The sequence below is a fragment of the Aotus nancymaae genome, unplaced genomic scaffold (genome assembly GCF_030222135.1).
Source record: "Aotus nancymaae isolate 86718 unplaced genomic scaffold, 86718_ANA_hifiasm-v0.15.2.pri h1tg000059l, whole genome shotgun sequence".
NCBI lineage: Eukaryota > Metazoa > Chordata > Mammalia > Primates > Aotidae > Aotus > Aotus nancymaae.
This window is the reverse complement of record NW_026988473.1, coordinates 12,630,266-12,647,843: the sequence shown is the minus strand read 5'-3', so window position 1 is coordinate 12,647,843 and position 17,578 is coordinate 12,630,266. Positions and strand designations below refer to the sequence as shown.

The window sequence follows — 17,578 nt, the reverse complement described above, 5'->3', positions numbered from 1 at the left end:
CCCTCACAGCGACACGCCACCTGGTCGCATACGCTCTCACCCCTGCCCCCTGGCCTCAGCTGCCTGTCTGTGGTTGACACCACTTGGTCGCTGTTTTCCTTTACCCACTCCAGGGCACGCAGAGAAGCCTGGGCTTACCTGATGCTTTTCACATCTTTTCTGGGCCCAGGTGGTAATCCCCACTCTTCTGTGTGGAGTGGGACTTCCTGAGAGCCCATCCCCTTTTTGGATCCTGTAGGGATCTGAGAAGTTGAAGGAAATCCCTGAGACCTGAGTCCCTGGAAGCAACAGCCTGTGCTTGGCCTGAGGTTCATTTCCAGGGCCTTCCTGGAGGAAGCTGCCTCCTTGCAAACCAGCGGGCGGGGGACTTCCAAGGCCTTTGAGGCTCCATTGTGCGGAAGGATCATTGGTGGCTGCTGGAGCCTCTGACCCTGTCACAGCCCTGCTCTGCCTGCCCTGTCCTTCCCGCATACAAGGCCCAGTCCGCAAATTCACCATCTGTATAGCCCCATGCTTTGGTTCATTATACTCAGCCTCATTTCAGATCTTAGGTGGGAGTTCAATATATAAAGCATGTAAAAGGAAGGCACTGCTCTTGTTTAAAGAGAAGGGTCTAGAATCCCACCTTCTCGGCTCTCCACCCCATCCTCTCGGCCCAGGGTAGCACCCTGACGCAGCTTGTCGGCACACTTAAGTGACAAGTGATACACACATGGTGGGAAGAGCTGTTGGGCTGCCCCATCTTTTTTTTTTTTTTGAGACAGAGTCTTGCTCTGTCCCTCAGACTGGAGTGCAGCGGCACGATCTCAGCTCACTGCAACCTCTGCCTCCCGGGGTCAAGTGATTCTCCTGCCTCAGCCTCCCAAGTAGCTGGGATTACAGGTGTGTGCGACGATGCCTGGCTACTTTTTGTATTTTTAGTAGAGACAGGGTTTCCCCATGTTGGCCAGGCTGGTGTCAAACTCCTGACCTCAAGTCATCCACCTGCCTCGGCCTCCCAAAGTGCAGGGATTATAGATGTGAGCCACCGTGCCTGGCCTGATGCCCCATCTGGACCACTCAGTCATCCTGGTCCGGACAGAGGAGTGGCTCTCATTCCTGCCTGCCCTCTCCCCGCATAGGGAACATGGAGCACTTGGTTAGAAGCCTGGCTCTGCCACCAACTAAGAGAGAGCCCCAGATGAGTGACTTTATGCCTCTAAGTCTCAGTCCCCGTATCTGGAAAATGGATTCAGGAATACCTCCTCCCTGGGAGTTACAGGGAAGGGAGGTAACATATGTCAAGTGCCTTGCAGAGATGGTGACTCAGTAATAGATGGCAACTGCGACTATTTCACAGGACCCCCCCATCACCCCTCCTCCTTTCCCTCTGCCCGGCTCACACCTTCCTAAGAGACCCCTCTCCTCCTCCCACACAGCAGCGTGCACTCTTCACACCCACTCTCCAGCCTCTTCCTTGACTCCCTGGGGGCAGATGGGAGGGTGCTAGGGCACGGCTCTGGCCTCCCTCCTGCACATCCCACCTGCCAAGGATCTGCCACACGCCTTCCGCTCTATAAATAATAAACCATAAATGCGAGAAGAAAATAGTCAGAGCAGCAGAGTAAATGCCAAGAATTGAAGGCTCAGGCATGCCCTGTCTCCCGAGTCCTGGCCTCCAGAGACAGACTCAGCCCCTCTGCTCTGGAAATGAAGCATCCCCTTCTTTCCAGCTGCCTCAATGACATCCTCAGGCCCCGCAGGGCCACTGAAATTCTTCCGCTTGTTATTTAACTCAGAATTCTAATGTGGCCTCTCCGCCCCACGGGGCACAAGGAGCCTTGAAGGAGGAGGAGGAGGAGGAGGAGGAGGTAGGAGATTGGTTGATTGCTCCTCGGAGTCCTCGGCCCTTTCCTCCTGAGACTTTCCTAAGCCAGGAGATGTTCTGGCTGGTGATGAAGCTGGAGCCCGCAGGACAAGCAGTGGGTCCGGTTCAGGGGCCCAGCATGGCCTGACCTTGAGCTGGGACACAGCCGGAGACCTTCGAGTGAAGGGGCTGTGAGTGGTCTGGCACAGGCTGTCTGGTTAGAGCCGACATACCGGCTGTGCAATCCTGGGCAAGTTAGCATACCCCTCTGCACCTCAGCGTCCTCATTCATGACATGACGGTAACAACAAAGCTGTCTCAGTAAGAACGTAGTGAAAGATTCAGCCTAGCGATCGCCGCATTGGTATTACATAATAGTAATCCGAACTCGGCATCTGCCAATGTTCCTAATGTTCCTGGACTTTAAAGATGCAGGGCAGGGGCCTCAGAAAACCATTTCCTTAGGTCGACACTGAGAAATGTATCTATTCTGTGGCTAGGCACACTGGGGCTTGGTTCCAGAAGGGTGTGTTTAGACTGCAGTTTGCACTCTGTAAATGTACAGCTGTGGCCAACAGCCATCTTTGCTGGAAGCAGAGATCCTGGGCCCCAGACCTCAGGCCCTTCACTCCACAGGGCCCCGGGCCGTGAGCTAATAATGCTCATTTGGGTTTCCTGTGACAGGGAGGCTCCCTTCTCTTCTGCTAGGATGCAATATGGCAGGTGGGATTTCTACATGAGGCATACTTCCTTGTGAAATCTGAATGAAACCCCTCCCCTTCCAAAAAAAGAAGAAAAGAAAAGTGCTGAGAGATAAAGCGGTAACACAAAGCCCCATAAAAGGCGGTGTTCATGAGAGCATTTTACAAGCATGCAAGTCACTCTAAGTGGTGCGTTCATCAGGATGCCACCTGCCCGCTGTAAAGCAGCAGCAGGAAAACAGGTAACGGGTTTGAAGCCATTTGTTGGTGCTGTGACTACACCCTTTCTCTCCCACTCAAGAGATCATTCCAAATTCAAGCCAGTAATACTACCAAAAAAATGATATATATACGAGGGAGTAGGTATGATCATTAGCATGACACATAGTTTTTCCACAAGGTATAGGCATATCAGAACACTCACACTGTGCCCCGTGAATACACGAAATTATTACTTATCAATAATACATAGGGCTGGGTGTGGTGGATTATGCCTGTAATCCCAGCACTTTGGGAGGCCAAGGTGGGCAGATCACTTGAGGCCAGGAATTTGAGACCAGCCTGACCAACATGGCAAAACCCTGTCTTTATTAAAAATACAAAAGTTAGCTGGGTGTGGTGGTGCACGCCTGTAATTCCAGCTACTCGGGAGGCTGAGGCATGAGAATTGCTTGAGCCCAGGAGGCAGAGGTTGCAGTGAGCCGAGATCGCGCCACTGCCTGGGTGACAGAGTGAGACTCTGTCCCAAATGATAATAATAAATAGTATTTATCAAAATTTTAAATTTAAATTAGAATAAAAAGAAAAGATTCAAGCGAGCAAAGGAAGCCTCATGATGGGGATAACACCAACCTCTCTCACTGAAAACTGAACCACTTGCAAATATCTGCCGGTGTTTGCAGTACATAGGATTGTGGTGTCCAACCTACAAGTGACTGGGACAACCCCGCCCCCACCCCGTACATTCTGGGAGCTGCTGTTCTTTGCTTGTCCCAACAGTAGGGGACCCCAGAGGTCATTCGGTGCAAGCTCCATCTGAGGGAGGGGCCTCCTCTCAGCACCTGGCAGGTGAGCATCACGCTGTCCTGGAGTCTTCCCAGACCTGTGGCACACATATGGTGACTTCCCCCAGCAGCTGGTTCTGGGCTTGAAGTCCTCACCCACCTCCTTATAGAATCCTCAGGTCAGCCCAGCCCCTGCCTCTCCCGATTCCCAGCCTCTGACTCCCACAGCTTTGTCTTCTCTGGGCTACACAGTCTCAACATCCTTCCATTCGCCTTCAGCTGGTGTGGTTTCCCAACCTCGTGCCACCCTGGTTAGATGCAGAAAATGCCCTCACCCAGCATTTCCAAAAGCTTGCTCCTCGGTTCTGTGAGAGGTCACCAGTATTTCTCCAAGACTGGCTCCTGTGGTCAAATAAGATTGGGAGACAGTCAGGGTGACAAATGTAAGAGATGTATTTGTTTGTTCCCCCTCAGGGGAAAGGGGGGCTGCATGGCATTTTCCAAACGTATTGATGAGGTTTTCTCATCTGTCGAATGGGGACAGTGGGAGCATCTACCTCCCTCCCAGTGTGCCATCAGGAACAAGTGCAACCTTGCTGAAGGCCGGAATGTGGTATGAAGTGAGGCTGAGCAGGGCTTGAGCCTTCAAGGCCGTGATTGGCGATTTCAAATGGAAAGGCAGGCAGCTTGTAGGAAAGCAGCGGCACGAGATGCCAGCAAGTATCCTCAGGCTCTTCTTGCCGAAGGCCGGGAAAGTCTGAGGGGGAAGGTAGGGATGGATGCAGGGAAAAGCCTCAAACACTTGGCCCCATAATGGCTTAAAGCTGCAGGGAGGCGCCAGTACAGGTAAATGACCACTGGGTGGCAGCACAGTCCAAGGAATAAGATCAGAAGCGTCTCCCCTCCCGCCTGCCCCAGCTCCCCCACCTTCAACCCAACTCCTTTACCTGCCAAGTAAAAGCTCAGCTGCGGCCCCCCTTCCTCCTCCATCCTCATCTGACACCTGGGCAGATGGATTCTGCCAAGCACCCAGCTCCCAAGCACCTTCACTGATTTGTTTACGGAACCACTTTGTGTTGGGCACTTAGGGTACAGAGGCCCGGGATCCTCTGTTCCTTCTGTCTCCTGGGTTCCTGCCAGAGCAGTGACCCCCATCAGCAGCATGGAATGACTTCGAGCCATGCATTCTCAATGGGGCCATATGGCCCCCAAGGAGGTGAAAATTGGTTCTCACTCTTTTTATGCATAAAGCACAAATTTGCATACAGTACATAAGCAGATATCTGTGATATCAAAGTCTCATGGAGAAGGGGACCACTGTGGGGAGGGAAATGTCCAGAAAGGCACCTGAAGGGTGGTAATGGGACAAAAGGTGGAGAAACGCTATTCTAAGCCAACCAAGGGCTCACTCTAGGTCTCACGCCTCCAGGAGGAACCACGTGCACACCCTGCCAGGCATGTCCAAGTGTCGGCAGGAAGGTGACCTCTCCCAGCTTCTGTCTGCTGGGTCTATGGACTTCTCTCTTTCTCTTCCTTTATGCGTTCCTGCCCCAGGTGGGTTTTCTTGCACGAGAAGGCATACCAGGTTCGGGACACAGCCATTGAGTCCTCGGTGGTGACCAAGGTGAAGGGCTTCGGACTCTACGCCAACAGAGTCATGGACGTGTCTGATTATGTGACGCCACCCCAGGTATGGTCCCCCTACCCAGAGAGGCAGGTGGATGCCCCGACGCTGGGCAGGTTGGAGAGGAGAAAGCAGAGCAAAAAGAGTGCCAGTGGGATTCCCAAGCCAGAATCCATGATGTCAGTGATCCAGAGGACCTCTCCCCTAGCAGCTGAGAGCTGTGTGGGAGCTTGGACCTGCCGTGCTAGGCATCAGGAAAGCTGGGCTCCTCTGGGGCTCTGCCACGACTTGTAGTGCAATTAAGGACAACACACACGGGGGAAGGGGGCCGTGTGGGTGGCTGCAAAGAGCCAGCTCTGCCCCTTACCGGCCCTGTGTCCTTGGCCAAGTCACTAAACACGAGGCTCGGTTTCCTCATCTGGAGAGTGGGGATAGTAAACTACAGTCCCCGTCTCACAGGTTTGGACTGTTGCATGTTTTTCTCTCCCTTCTTCTCTTACCAAGGGCACCTCGGTCTTTGTCATCATCACCAAGATGATCGTTACTGAAAACCAGATGCAAGGATTCTGCCCAGAGGTGAGGGGAGGAGAGAGAGAGGTTGGTGGAAGCCGGTCAAGGCTGAAAATACTGGTGGGAGTGGGTGTCATGGCAGGGAGGGGTGGGGTATAAGCAGAGGCCCCAAGTCTGGCCTTGCAGCTGGGACCTGGGACCTCCACCCTTCTGAGGCTGTTGGTTGTGGAGAGGCTGTGGGAGCTGAGGGGCTTACCAGGCCAGGACAGAGTCCTTCACCAACCTGTGACCTGTCTCCCCACAGAGTGAGGAGAAATACCGCTGTATATCAGACAGCCAGTGCGGGCCTGAGCGCTTCCCAGGCGGGGGTGAGTGCAGCCCTTCCCCACCCCCACAATCCCAAATGTTGGTGGGACCCCTGGGAGTCCATCCTGGGGGCCCGTCGTTGGAGAGGTGGGAACCAGCCTGTTCCTTGTCATTCTGCTGGCATTTACACATACTCCCTGGGTGCCACACCCAGCGGGTGCTACGAGGGTGACACGGCCCCTGCCCCTGGAGGAGTGTCCAGTCTAGGATGGTGGTGAGACAGGGATGCTTGAAGTGGCGTGTGCTATCTAGGAGCACAAAAGACTCTGGAGCCTGGGAGAGGGAGAGAGACTGCTTCTGGGTGGGCGGTGCCAAAAGGCTTCCTTGACGTGGTGACATTTGGGACGGTCCCTGAAGATGAATAGGATTTGGCAGTACAGAGGGGACTTCAAAAGCGCATTCCAGGCGGAAGGAACAGCTGCAGCACAGGCTCAGAGGCAAGAAAAAGGGAGCAAGAAGAAGAGGGGTCCTCCGGGCTGCTGGGGCTCGGGGCATGTGAAACGAAGGCTGTCACCGCCCGCCCATTGGCTGGGTCTGGGGCTTAGGAGAAGAAGCAGGAGAGAAGTCAGCTCCCATCCCTTGCCTGTTTTTTCCTCCACTTGCCAGGGTCCCTGATGGGGTGAAGGAAGGGAGGGGGAAGAAGGGAAGGGAGAGGGGCAAGGGGCAGGCAGCCACCCAGCAGCTGTGGCTCCCACTCTAGGGATTCTCACCGGCCGCTGCGTGAACTACAGCTCTGTGCTCCGGACCTGTGAGATGCAGGGCTGGTGCCCCGCAGAGGTGGACACGGTGGAAACGTAAGAGGGGAGCAGAGAGGCCCCACCTCAGCTCCCCTTTGCCCGTGTGGGAGCCGTGCATCTCTGAGCTTCAGGAGGGTCTGTGGCTCTCCTCAGTGCTGTCCCTTCCTGGTGTGGGGGGTGACCTCAGGCCCAGGGTATCATCTTCCCCAGCCCATCCCACCGGCTTCCTCCTTCTCCCGCTGTGACCCTCAGGCCCAGACAGCCCCTTCCTGTTGCCAGCTCTCAAAGTGTCCTTTGTCTATAAGGGGTTTCCCTCTCCCTGGAGGCGTCCACCAGGAAAGATTGCCCTGGGGTGGAAGCCTTCAATTCCCTTCTTCTTCCTGGGAAGCTAAGGCCTCCTGTTCTCACCCACAGGCCCATCATGATGGAAGCTGAGAACTTCACTATTTTCATCAAGAACAGCATCCGTTTCCCCCTCTTCAACTTTGAGAAGTGAGTCCTCACTTCTTCCCTAAAGCCAAGATGCAGGCGCCCCCCGACCCCCATCCCGCCCCCACCCCCTTGTTTTCAGGGAAGTGGAGATGCCGCCTTCCTCACAGTTTCCACGTTCGCCCCACTGACCCATCTCCCTGGGCCTTCTATTCCCAGTCTCCCAGTGGGCCTTGGCCACTGAGTATCAGGTGAACTTTGGGGTCAGTTTCTCTGCCAGCCTCCCTGTCTTGGGGTTCAGGCCCAAATGGGAGTTTTGCTTGGGGCAGGAGAGGGACAACTTAAGCCCAGTCCTGCGTCGAGGATGCCTTCAACAGTTGAAACCCTTTCGGTCTCATCCCATTTCTTTTTCCCCACATCCAGCCCATGTGTGGAAATCCCTTTTCTCCTAGTTCAGTCCCCGCTTCATTGACTCCTCCTTCATTCCACAGCTACTTGGTGGGCATTGGCCATGCACAGAGGGCAATGCCAGGCACAACAGTGCACTGGGCCGGGCGTGGTGGCTCACGCCTGTAATCCCAGCACTTTGGGAGGCCAAAGCGGGTGGATCATGAGGTCAGGAGTTTGAGACCTGCCTAGCCAACATGGTGAAACCCCGTCTCTACTAAAAATACAAAAAAAAATAGCTGGGTGTGGTGGCACACGCCTATAATCCCAACTACTTGGGAGACTGAGGCAGAAGAATTGCTTGAACCTGGGAGGCAGAGGTTGCAGTAAGTGGAGATTGAGCCACTGCCCTCCAGTGGATGACAGAGAGAGACCTCTTCTCAAAAAAAAATTTTTAAATGCACGGAGTAGCCAGGCGTGATCCCTCCCCTCCCGAACTCCCAGCCTGGCAGCTGGGGGAGATTAGTCACCCGCCTACATCACGCTGATACAGGGAAGGGGGTGATGGGCACCAGAAAGATGCAGGGAAATGAAAGAGGGGAGGGAGATGGCGAGGTCCAGATGAGGGCCGAGGGCTCAGATCCCCCCTAGGCTTGGAGGGCCCCGAGGCTCGGAGGCTCTGGAAAGCAGGGGGAGTTTGCGCATAACGATCTTCCCAGGAACCCTGGGCCAGCCTCTCTCTCTGCTCCTCCCCAGGGGAAACCTCCTTCCCAATCTGACAGCCAGGGAGATGAAGACCTGCCGCTTCCACCCAGACAAAGCCCCTTTCTGCCCCATCTTGCGGGTAGGGGACGTGGTCAAGTTTGCGGGGCAGGATTTTGCCAAACTGGCGCGCACGGTGAGGAACTAGCCATTCTTCCGCGACCCTAGACTCCCTAAGTCCAGCCCTTTCCCAGGTCCTGGCCCGGAGCCGCCGCGAGACAGCGCCACCTGGTGGAAGCATCCCAGTACTGCCACTGGCTTCGTGCCCGAATCCTTTCTGCTCTCCCCCGCCCTCGCCGAGCCCACCCTCCTCAGGCCTCAGTTTCCCACTCCCATCTTCACACTTCACCTCGGGGAGAGGCCTTAGATCTGTGGCAAGGTCCATAAGATGGGAAAATAGACCTGTGGCCACTGACTCCTGTGCTGTAGCTAAGGGACTGAAGATCCCAAAAGCGGGACTCAGAAGCTCCAGTGTGGGCACCCGAGCCAGCGCCTCTTTACCTAGCAGCATGTGACGCGTCACTTTCCCCTCTCCCTGCCTCCTCCTCCCACCTGGAGGATGGGAGGAAATCATTTGTCACGACCTCCACCCCACCCCCACCCTGGCCCACCGCAGGGGGTCAGAGGGTGAGGGGGAAAGCTCATACCCGGCCCCTTTCCTCAGGGGGGAGTTCTGGGCATTAAGATCGGCTGGGTGTGCGACTTGGACAAGGCCTGGGACCAGTGCATCCCCAAATACTCCTTCACCCGGCTGGACAGCGTTTCTGAGAGGAGCAGCGTGTCCCCAGGATACAACTTCAGGTAATCCCCCATCTCCTGGGACACGGGAGAAGAAGGTGCGCGCTGTTCTAAAGAACTTTATTTCAAGCAGCAATGTTTATTGGGGAGACAGGATCTCACATCCACCCACCCCTGGCCCCAAGTCCCACCTCAGGTTTCATTTCAAATCAGGAAGGACTTTTTTTTTATCTACCTGTCTGTCTGTCTGTCTATCTGTCTATCTATCTATCTATCTATCTATCTATCTATCTATCTATCTATCTTTTTGAGATGGAGTTTCGCTCTGTTGCCCAGGCTGGAGTGCAGTGGCGTGATCTTGGCTCACTGCAACCTCCACCTCCTGGATTCAAGCAATTCTCCTGCCTCAGCCTCCCAAGTAGCTGGGGCTACAGGCACTCGCCACCTTGCCTGGCTAATTTTTTGTATTTTTAATAGAGATGGGGTTTCACTATGTTGGCCAGGATGGTCTTGATCTCTTGACCTCATGATCCTCCCACCTTGGCCTCTCAAAGTGCTGGGATTATAGGCATGAACCACCACGCCCAGCCAGGAAGGACTTTCTAACAGCCATCAGGATATAGCTGGGTGTCCTGGGGGACAGTGTCTCCCCACCACTAGAGGGGACCGCGCCAAGTATTCCTGCTGCAGGTCAGTAGTTAGAAGAGAGGGCCAAGGTGTCTTGAAATGCTGGGGTTCTGTGATTGTTTGCCTGTTCGTTTCTCTGGTGTGAAACTGTAACATGCCTACATGACTCCCAGATAGGCCCATTCCCTGCCCTGTGCCTGCATTTTCTAAGGTTTCTCACTCTACAAAATAAGGGTAATAACTGGTATCATTTTACATTTTACAACATGGCAATTTTGCATGGCTGTCCACAAACACGTGTTGCCAATAGCAATTACAATTGTCATTGGTTCTTCCTCAATGCCTCTCCAAGCCAGAACTCAGACCAGTCCTTAAATATCATCCCTGTGACACTGAGACGTCAGGGATCTTTTCGGGTTTTGTTTTGTTTTTCCATTTTGAAGAAGGGAAAGAGAGGAATCAGAGGACAAACTGCTTGGAAGCAACTGAAAGCCCTTGACCTTCTCCCGCCCCAATTTCCCCATCTATGAAATGATGGCAGTATCGCTGTGATCTTGAGGATCCAACTAACCAATGCATGAAAAGCTTCAGCTCTCCGTTTTGTCTCTGTATGACTTTGTCTCTGTATCATTCATTGATTCATCCATTACAAATGGGCCAGTTGTCTACTACATACTAAGGCCAGCAGTTCTCAAAGTGTGGACTACAAGGTCAACACTACTTTTTTAAAGTTTTATTTTCTCTTTCATTGATAAATAATAATTGTATGTGTATATGGGATACAATGTGATGTTCTCATACATGTAAACCTTGCGGATTTCCCCCGATTTTTGAAGATCCTGAAGTTTCTGGCAGAGCTCTGTTAAAGTACACAGCATTATACACTAAACAGCCTAATAGACTAAATAGGCAGTGATTACGGAAAACAAATACATATAAAAGAATATATTTCAGTTATATTTGAATATAAGAATATATATTTGAATATATTCAAATAATTGTTACTCAAATTTCTTTTGTTGAGGTGATATTCTCTGATATAATGGCATACATAAGCCCAAAATAATCATTTCACCTTTTTAATATGTTAGTGTCTAACTTAAAAAAATAATCACCCACCCCATTAAGCTTTATATTTAATACTTTAAAATATACATGTATATTCTCTGGAAAGAAGAATCTTTAAAAATTGAAAGTACTTTCATAATCAACTTCAAACTTAAAAAAACACCATAGGAAACAACACATATTTTAAAGTAGGTTAAAAATACTGTTCGGCTCCCTGGCAGAAATTGGCATATTTATTCAGTTGGTATCTCACACTAAAATCAATACAAAGGATATTTGTATGGTGGCTTAAAATAGTAACATATTAATCAAATTCTCAGGATCTAAAATGCAAGTTTTCATCATCGTAACTTCCCTCTGGCCATTGGGAAGTCTTTAATCCTCCAAATAACTAATTTGGCAGGAAAGCTCATGAAGAATGTGAATGTTATAAAGACCCCCAACTACTGACATCATACGGTTTTAGAACGGGATCTCTCATCTAAAGAAGAATTGGGCTGGAGTTCTTTATCTCATTTATGGCACTGTGGCTGCCTTCCCTCCCTCCCCACCTGAGCACAGAAGGATGTGAGATAGACTTGGTCCTAAATAAGCTTGGAGTGTATTTGGGGAGGCAGAGCAGAGTATCTCCAAGGACCCTGCCTGCATAATTCCCAGAGGCCTAAGGCAAACCATCCCCACTTAGGATCCCAGATAATTAACTTCCCCCAACAAAACCCCCCAGGCCAGAGAAGAAGGAGGCAAAGCTGCTTAGTTCGACCTTTGTGTTTTAAAAGTTTCCAGAGGGCCCACGTAAAGCCCTGACATTGGGGGATAGCTGATATCCGTGGCAAACAGAGGGCTCTGCCCAAGCCTCCTCAATCCCTTCACCTGGGTGCCCACCCACCTTCCTCAAGTGCCCCTCACACTACTGGCACCCAAGGCTAAGCTAAGGGCCCATGTGTGGGAGGCTGCAAGGTCACCTTTCTGAATCCTCAAATAAGAGAGAAAGGGTCACACAGCCAGGTTCAGTGCAGGCCACAGTGCAGTTTCTATGATATGGCAAAATTGATGCTGTCCTTTAGAATCTCACCAAGCTAGTTATCGGTAGAAACCATACTAGTCACCCTGTGTGTAAAACACTGTGTGTGCTTCGGCTCAGCGTTCCTTGCCTGCCTAACAAAGTAGATGCTACAACACCACCCCCCAACTTTACAGAGGAGAAGATGGAGTCTCACTGTTGGATAAGGTTCTCAGAGTCACAAAGCAAGCAGGAGGGGGAGCCTGGATTCAAAACATATTTTCTTGGATGATCTCCACCCCAGCCAGGAAGACTAGGGACGTTCGTACTTGTTAATCCTCAGAAAAAAGCATGACACTTTCAGCCCTGCTTAAGAACAACGAATCTAAGTTCCAGGGAGGCTTAAAAACCAGCAGATGCAGGCGGCACAATTCAGAGCCTGGCCTTTTGTCTCCCCAACAAATTCATGTGCCGCTCCCTCCAACAGAGGCAGATTTTTCAGCATCCCTACTGTTGCCGTTTGCTCTGGAGGGAACGGAATTATTCAGCCAAGATTCGGCCTTGTTTTAATCTGCTAACTAAGACATCCAGAGGCAGCTAGAGATTCACATTTCCATCACGAATTACATTCGCAGCTCCCTTCCAAATGTCACTCCCCCCGCCCCTACTTTTTGTAGCTCTTTGCCTGCAGAATCAGAGATTTTGAGAATTTATAGCTGTTGAAGCCCCCTTGAAGTCACCCAGAGTAAGGCGGTCATTTTCCCAGAGGACGAAGCGGAAGTTCCAAAGGGGGCATCTTAGAGTAGCCTCGGAGGTCACTGTACCTCAAGTCCTAATTTGACCCTTGTGATTGAAAAGAGTTGATAGCGGACCCAAGTAATCACCCTGATATTGGTGGATATCTGATATCCGTGGCAAGCCAAGTGGCCTGTCCATAATCGGACAGCTCCAGTCATTGGAAAGGTGGCCTCGAACTGAGCCGAAATGTGTCTCCCTTCAAATCCTCCCCAGTGTACTTGGTGCCGTCCATGCAAATTAATCTTTATTCGTGTGATCCTCTAGCGGTTTCTGGTCTTCCCCACCTGAAATTTAGAGGAGAGATTTTACTTTTATGCCTTGGTCTGTTCTGCGTGGCTAAAGACTCTGTGGGCCCCTTTAACTTAGTATTTTTATGAAGCTTCTTTCCAAGCACATTGAGAGTGCATTTGGTGGGGTCATCTGGATTCTAGCAGACAAAGTGCAGCAATGTCTAAAAATAAGAACTGTGGAAAGTCACCAGTTCAGTGGTGCACAAGTGAAAGGCGCCCTCCGCAGAGCCCTGCAGCTCTTCAAGACGCTCCCTCTCTGTTGGCAAGGTTTCTGGGGCCCAGGTAGACCCTCAAGTCACAGGAGCAGTGTTTTAACCAGAGTACTATATTCCCCAAAGTTCTGGGAGCCGGTGAGGTGTGTGTGTGAGTGTGTGTGCACATGTGAGTTTGTGAGAGTGGGTGTACTTGTTAGTGGGTGAATGTGTGAGGCTGAGAGTGAGTGTGTCAGTGTGTGTGTGTGCGTGAGTGTATAGGCATTGATGGTGCAATGACAGATTAAAAATACTGTATCCGTCAGGGTCCCCGCAGGAAACAGATGGCACATTCTAACTGGGTAATCTGAGGAGAGTTTAATAAAGGGACTGTTTCAAAGGTGTGGGCAGGGTGTACAGAAACCACACAGGATAGTGCAGTGCCAGGGCCAGAAACGGGACACTGGTTGCCACCCAGGTCTGAAGAGGCGAGGAGAGGAAGCAGTGATGGGAACATGGAGACAGACAGAGCTGTGAGCAGAGGACAGCCTGACATGTGGCTGTGACTTGGGAGAGCCCCACCAGAAGCCACAGCTAAGGCAAAGCAGCCCACTGAGGCAGCCCAGGGCAGGGTGAGGGAGGGAGGAGCATGGACTGGAGGGCCACCTGTGGAGATGTCCAGGACAAGTCCTACCAACTTTCCTCTGTGAAATCACAGCCCTTCCTTAACTTTCAGAGGTCTCTCTGCCCCTGAGGAAAGCAGGGACCATTGCCCAAGGAAGATGCACGTATTCATAGACATGAGCACATTTGCAGGCAATTTCTCTTCTTAAAGGATATTTTCTTTTTTTCTTTCTCTTCTCTCTTTCTTTTTTTTTTTCTTTTGAGACAGAGTCTTGCTCTATTGCCCAGGCTGGAGTGCAGTATCACAATCTTGGCTCACTGCAACCTCCACCTCCCAGGTTGGAGTAATTCCCCTGCCTCAGCCTTTCAAGTAGCTGAGATTACAGGCAACCACCACCACGCCCAGCTAATTTTTGTGTTTTTAGTAGAGACAGCGTTTCACCATGTTGACCAGGCTGATCTCGAACTTCTGACCTCAAGTAATCCGCTCACCTTGGCCTCCCAAAGTGCTGGGATTACAGGCATGAGTTACCGTGCCCAGCCAGGTCATTTTATTTCTACAAATAAGATATAAATACATTCTCAGAGGAATAAATCCAAGCAATACTGATATATACAGAGTAATGACATGGGAAGTCCCCTTCATTCCCCAGGCCTGCACCCTTTACAGGGAGTTAGCATTTGGGACAGTTTAGTGAGTTTCCTTCCAGTTCTTATTCTATGCATTTATATTTATGCAGCATAAAATTCCAAGACTTTGAGGACCTCTAAAAGCCTATCCCATAGCCTGGTGTGGAGGCTCCTGCCTGTGATCCCAGCACTTTGGAAGGCTGAGGCAAGAGGATCCCTTGAAGCCAGGAGTTCGAGACCAGCATGAGCAGCAATAGCAAGACTCCTTCCCTACAAAAAATAAGATTAAAAATTCTAAAAAATAAATAATAAATAAAAGCCTATCCCTGCACCTCAGATTAAGAGCCCTAGAGTTAAGTTTGCAAAGCCCTTTCACACCTATTTTTGACAGGCTTCACAGCTCACCATCATCCCCCACCCCCAAGGTGGGCTCAGAAAGATTTCAAAACTTGCCTGAGGTTAGACAGCCTCATTAAGAAGCACATCAGGACTGAAACGCAGGGACTTCATCTATATCCATTGCTTCCAACATACCTTGCGCCACCACATGGCTTGCAAAAAAAAGGAAAAAAAAATAGCTACAAGAGATACACCTGGTGGTGATTGCTGGTGTGATTGATGGGGGACAGTCGAAACGGTGCATTTCGAAACGCCTGATTTCTTGTTTCTCCCCTGAGAGTTCCTAAGACAGCTTTGCTACTAAAAGGCAACACAGTTTTGCATTTCCTCTCTTGGTGTCTGGGACAAAAAAACACTTGTTCAGCTGCTAGATGTTCCTGGTGCAGTAGGTGTTTCTAGTGATCGTTTCATGTTGGAAATGTACCCACAGCAGCTTTCATGAAGCTCGGAGATTTGGCGCCTGTCCTGCTTCCAGGCAGAAACGTGTGGATCAGCAAGATCTTAGGCCAATTGACAGAGACAGAATCGAAGTGTGCCCTTGGCTTTGATCATTCTCTCTACAATCTGGATTTTGCTCTTTCCAAAAGCCATAGACTATGTGTTAAAAGCAGCCAGCACCATCATTTCCACAGAAACACTCAAAGGCCCTCTTCCATGGGAAGTGTACTTGCTTGAATTCTCCATGATCCATTTTCTTCTTCATCTTTTTTGGGTTTCAGTGGAAGTGAGACAATTAGAGTGATCCTGGATTTAGAGAGCCTTTTATCATCTCCGTGCCTGCCCTATTCTCACAGCAGCAGTATTATTCATAGAAATATTAGCTAGCACTCATTGAACACTTAGCAGTGAGCCGGAGGATTAGCCGGTACTCTGTGTGGATTATCTTGTTGACCCTGAAGAGAGAACATTTTAGAGCCAGGTGCGGTGGCTCACGCCTGTAATCCCAGCACTTTGGGAGGCCGAGGTGGGTGGATCACGAGGTCAGGAGTTCAAGACCATCCTGGCCAATATAGTGAAACCCCATCTCTACTAAAAATACAAAAAAAAAAAAAAAAAATTAGCCAGGCATGGTGGCACGTGCCTGTAATCCCAGCTACTCAGGAGGCTGAGGCAGGAGAATCGCTTGAACCCAGAGGCAGAGGTTGCAGCAAGCTGAGATCTCACCACGGCACTTCAGCCTGGGCGACAGAGTGAGACAACGTCTCATGAAAAAAAAAAAAAAAAGGATATAACAGCTAAAGAGAACATTTTAGAGCTCTCAGGTACAACTTCGGCTCCGTGTCCATTGATCTTTCCCTAACTTATTAAAGAGAAGTTAATAGTAATGCTTTTTTTCTTTTTTTGAGACGAAGTTTTGCTCTTGCTGCCCAGGCTGGAATGCCATGACACCATCTCAGCTCACTGCAACCTCCACCTCCCGAGTTCAAGCGATTCTCCTGCCTCAGCCTCCTGAGTAGCTGGGATTACAGGCATGCACCACCACGCCCAGCTAATTTTTTGTATATTTATTAGAGACAGGGTTCCTCCATGTTGGTCAGGCTGGTCTTGAACTCCCGACCTCAAGTGATCCACCCACCTGGGTCTCCTAAATTATTGGGATTACAGGCGTGAGCCACCCGCCTGGCTAATAGTAATGCATTTTTAAAAGATCAACAACAAGCCATTTTTTAAAATGTCTGCCTTCGAGGTTGATTTGATGCCTGGAATACAAATAAATAAGCATGGCTTTGGGCCCTTCTCTAAGGGGAGGAGTTCCAGCCTGTTCTAAGGATGTCGCCCCACCCCGAAGCAAGGAGTCTGCCAGGAGATATTTTCCTATCAGTATGAAATCAACTGTAAAAGTGTATTTCAGCTGGCAAAGTCACTTCTCACCAGGCAAAGCTTTGCTGAGAACACCACCACTTTCACTTAGAAACCCAAATTCCAGGCCCAAGTTTTCCCTTGCAAGTCAAACCCAGCTCCCGCAAGGTTGTTGCTGTTTTTCCTGCTGCTGTAACAGTTACGTGTCCCTGCTTTAAGAAGGAATTTCCACCACTCGATGAGAGGATGGATCATTTCTAAACAGATGTCTGAGAGCTTCCAAGGGATTTGTACATCGTGATACAAAACCCTTCTCCATTCAGCAAACGTTTATTGACTACTGACTACTGCAAATGTCAGCTCAGCGTGGGGAAGTACTTCTAACGGTTAGAGCTATCCAAAGCTAAATTTGGGCTGCTCCTACAGGTAGTAAGTTTCCTTGCACCGAATGTATTCAGGCATCGGCAGGGAAACCCTTTGTAGATAATGTAGGGAGAACTTTCAAGGTCTCTTTCAGCTTCTAGATTATATCACATGCTGGGCTTTGTGGCAAATACAGAGATGAACAAGACTCGTTCCTAGAATCAAGCAGGTTTTAATATAGTGACGATAAACCTGAATCCAAATAACAAAAATGCTTATACCAAAAAAAAAAATTTATGCTGGGGCAAGCCGAGGATAGTCAAGGTGAAGCAGAGGTGAAGCAGGAGCCCAGGCTGTGGGCCGCAGTTCAGGCCTTGCCGTAAATGCTGAATGTGACGTTAAGCACGTCTCATTGCCTCTGTGGGCCTCAGTTTCCTCCTCTGTAAAATGGGCTGGTTAAAGATGATGATCTTTAAGGCTCCTTCAAGCTCTAAAAGTCTGAATCAACGTGTGTGGGTGTCTGAGGAAGGGCTGTGGAAACTCGGGCTGCTGAAGCATGCACTATTATTTATAGACCTATCACAATCACACTGGAATGGAGCTGCAGCCCTGCCCTGCAGAAGCGCATCTGACAAATGATTTATTATGGTAATTGACGTTTGTACTTACTCATTCTTTATCTAT

At 50.4% G+C, this 17,578-nt stretch overlaps 1 protein-coding gene across 1 annotated transcript in view; it reads left to right on the top strand.

Moving 5' to 3' along the window:
• P2RX3 (purinergic receptor P2X 3) overlaps positions 1–17,578 on the top strand; it is a 36,454-nt gene that overhangs the window by 4,898 nt on the left and 13,978 nt on the right. Inside the window, exons 3-9 of the mRNA XM_012476473.2 lie at positions 5,106–5,241; positions 5,680–5,751; positions 5,990–6,053; positions 6,752–6,845; positions 7,203–7,280; positions 8,361–8,502; positions 9,031–9,167. Coding sequence (XP_012331896.1) covers positions 5,106–5,241; positions 5,680–5,751; positions 5,990–6,053; positions 6,752–6,845; positions 7,203–7,280; positions 8,361–8,502; positions 9,031–9,167 — 723 coding nt within the window. The remainder of the gene's footprint in view (positions 1–5,105; positions 5,242–5,679; positions 5,752–5,989; positions 6,054–6,751; positions 6,846–7,202; positions 7,281–8,360; positions 8,503–9,030; positions 9,168–17,578) is intronic.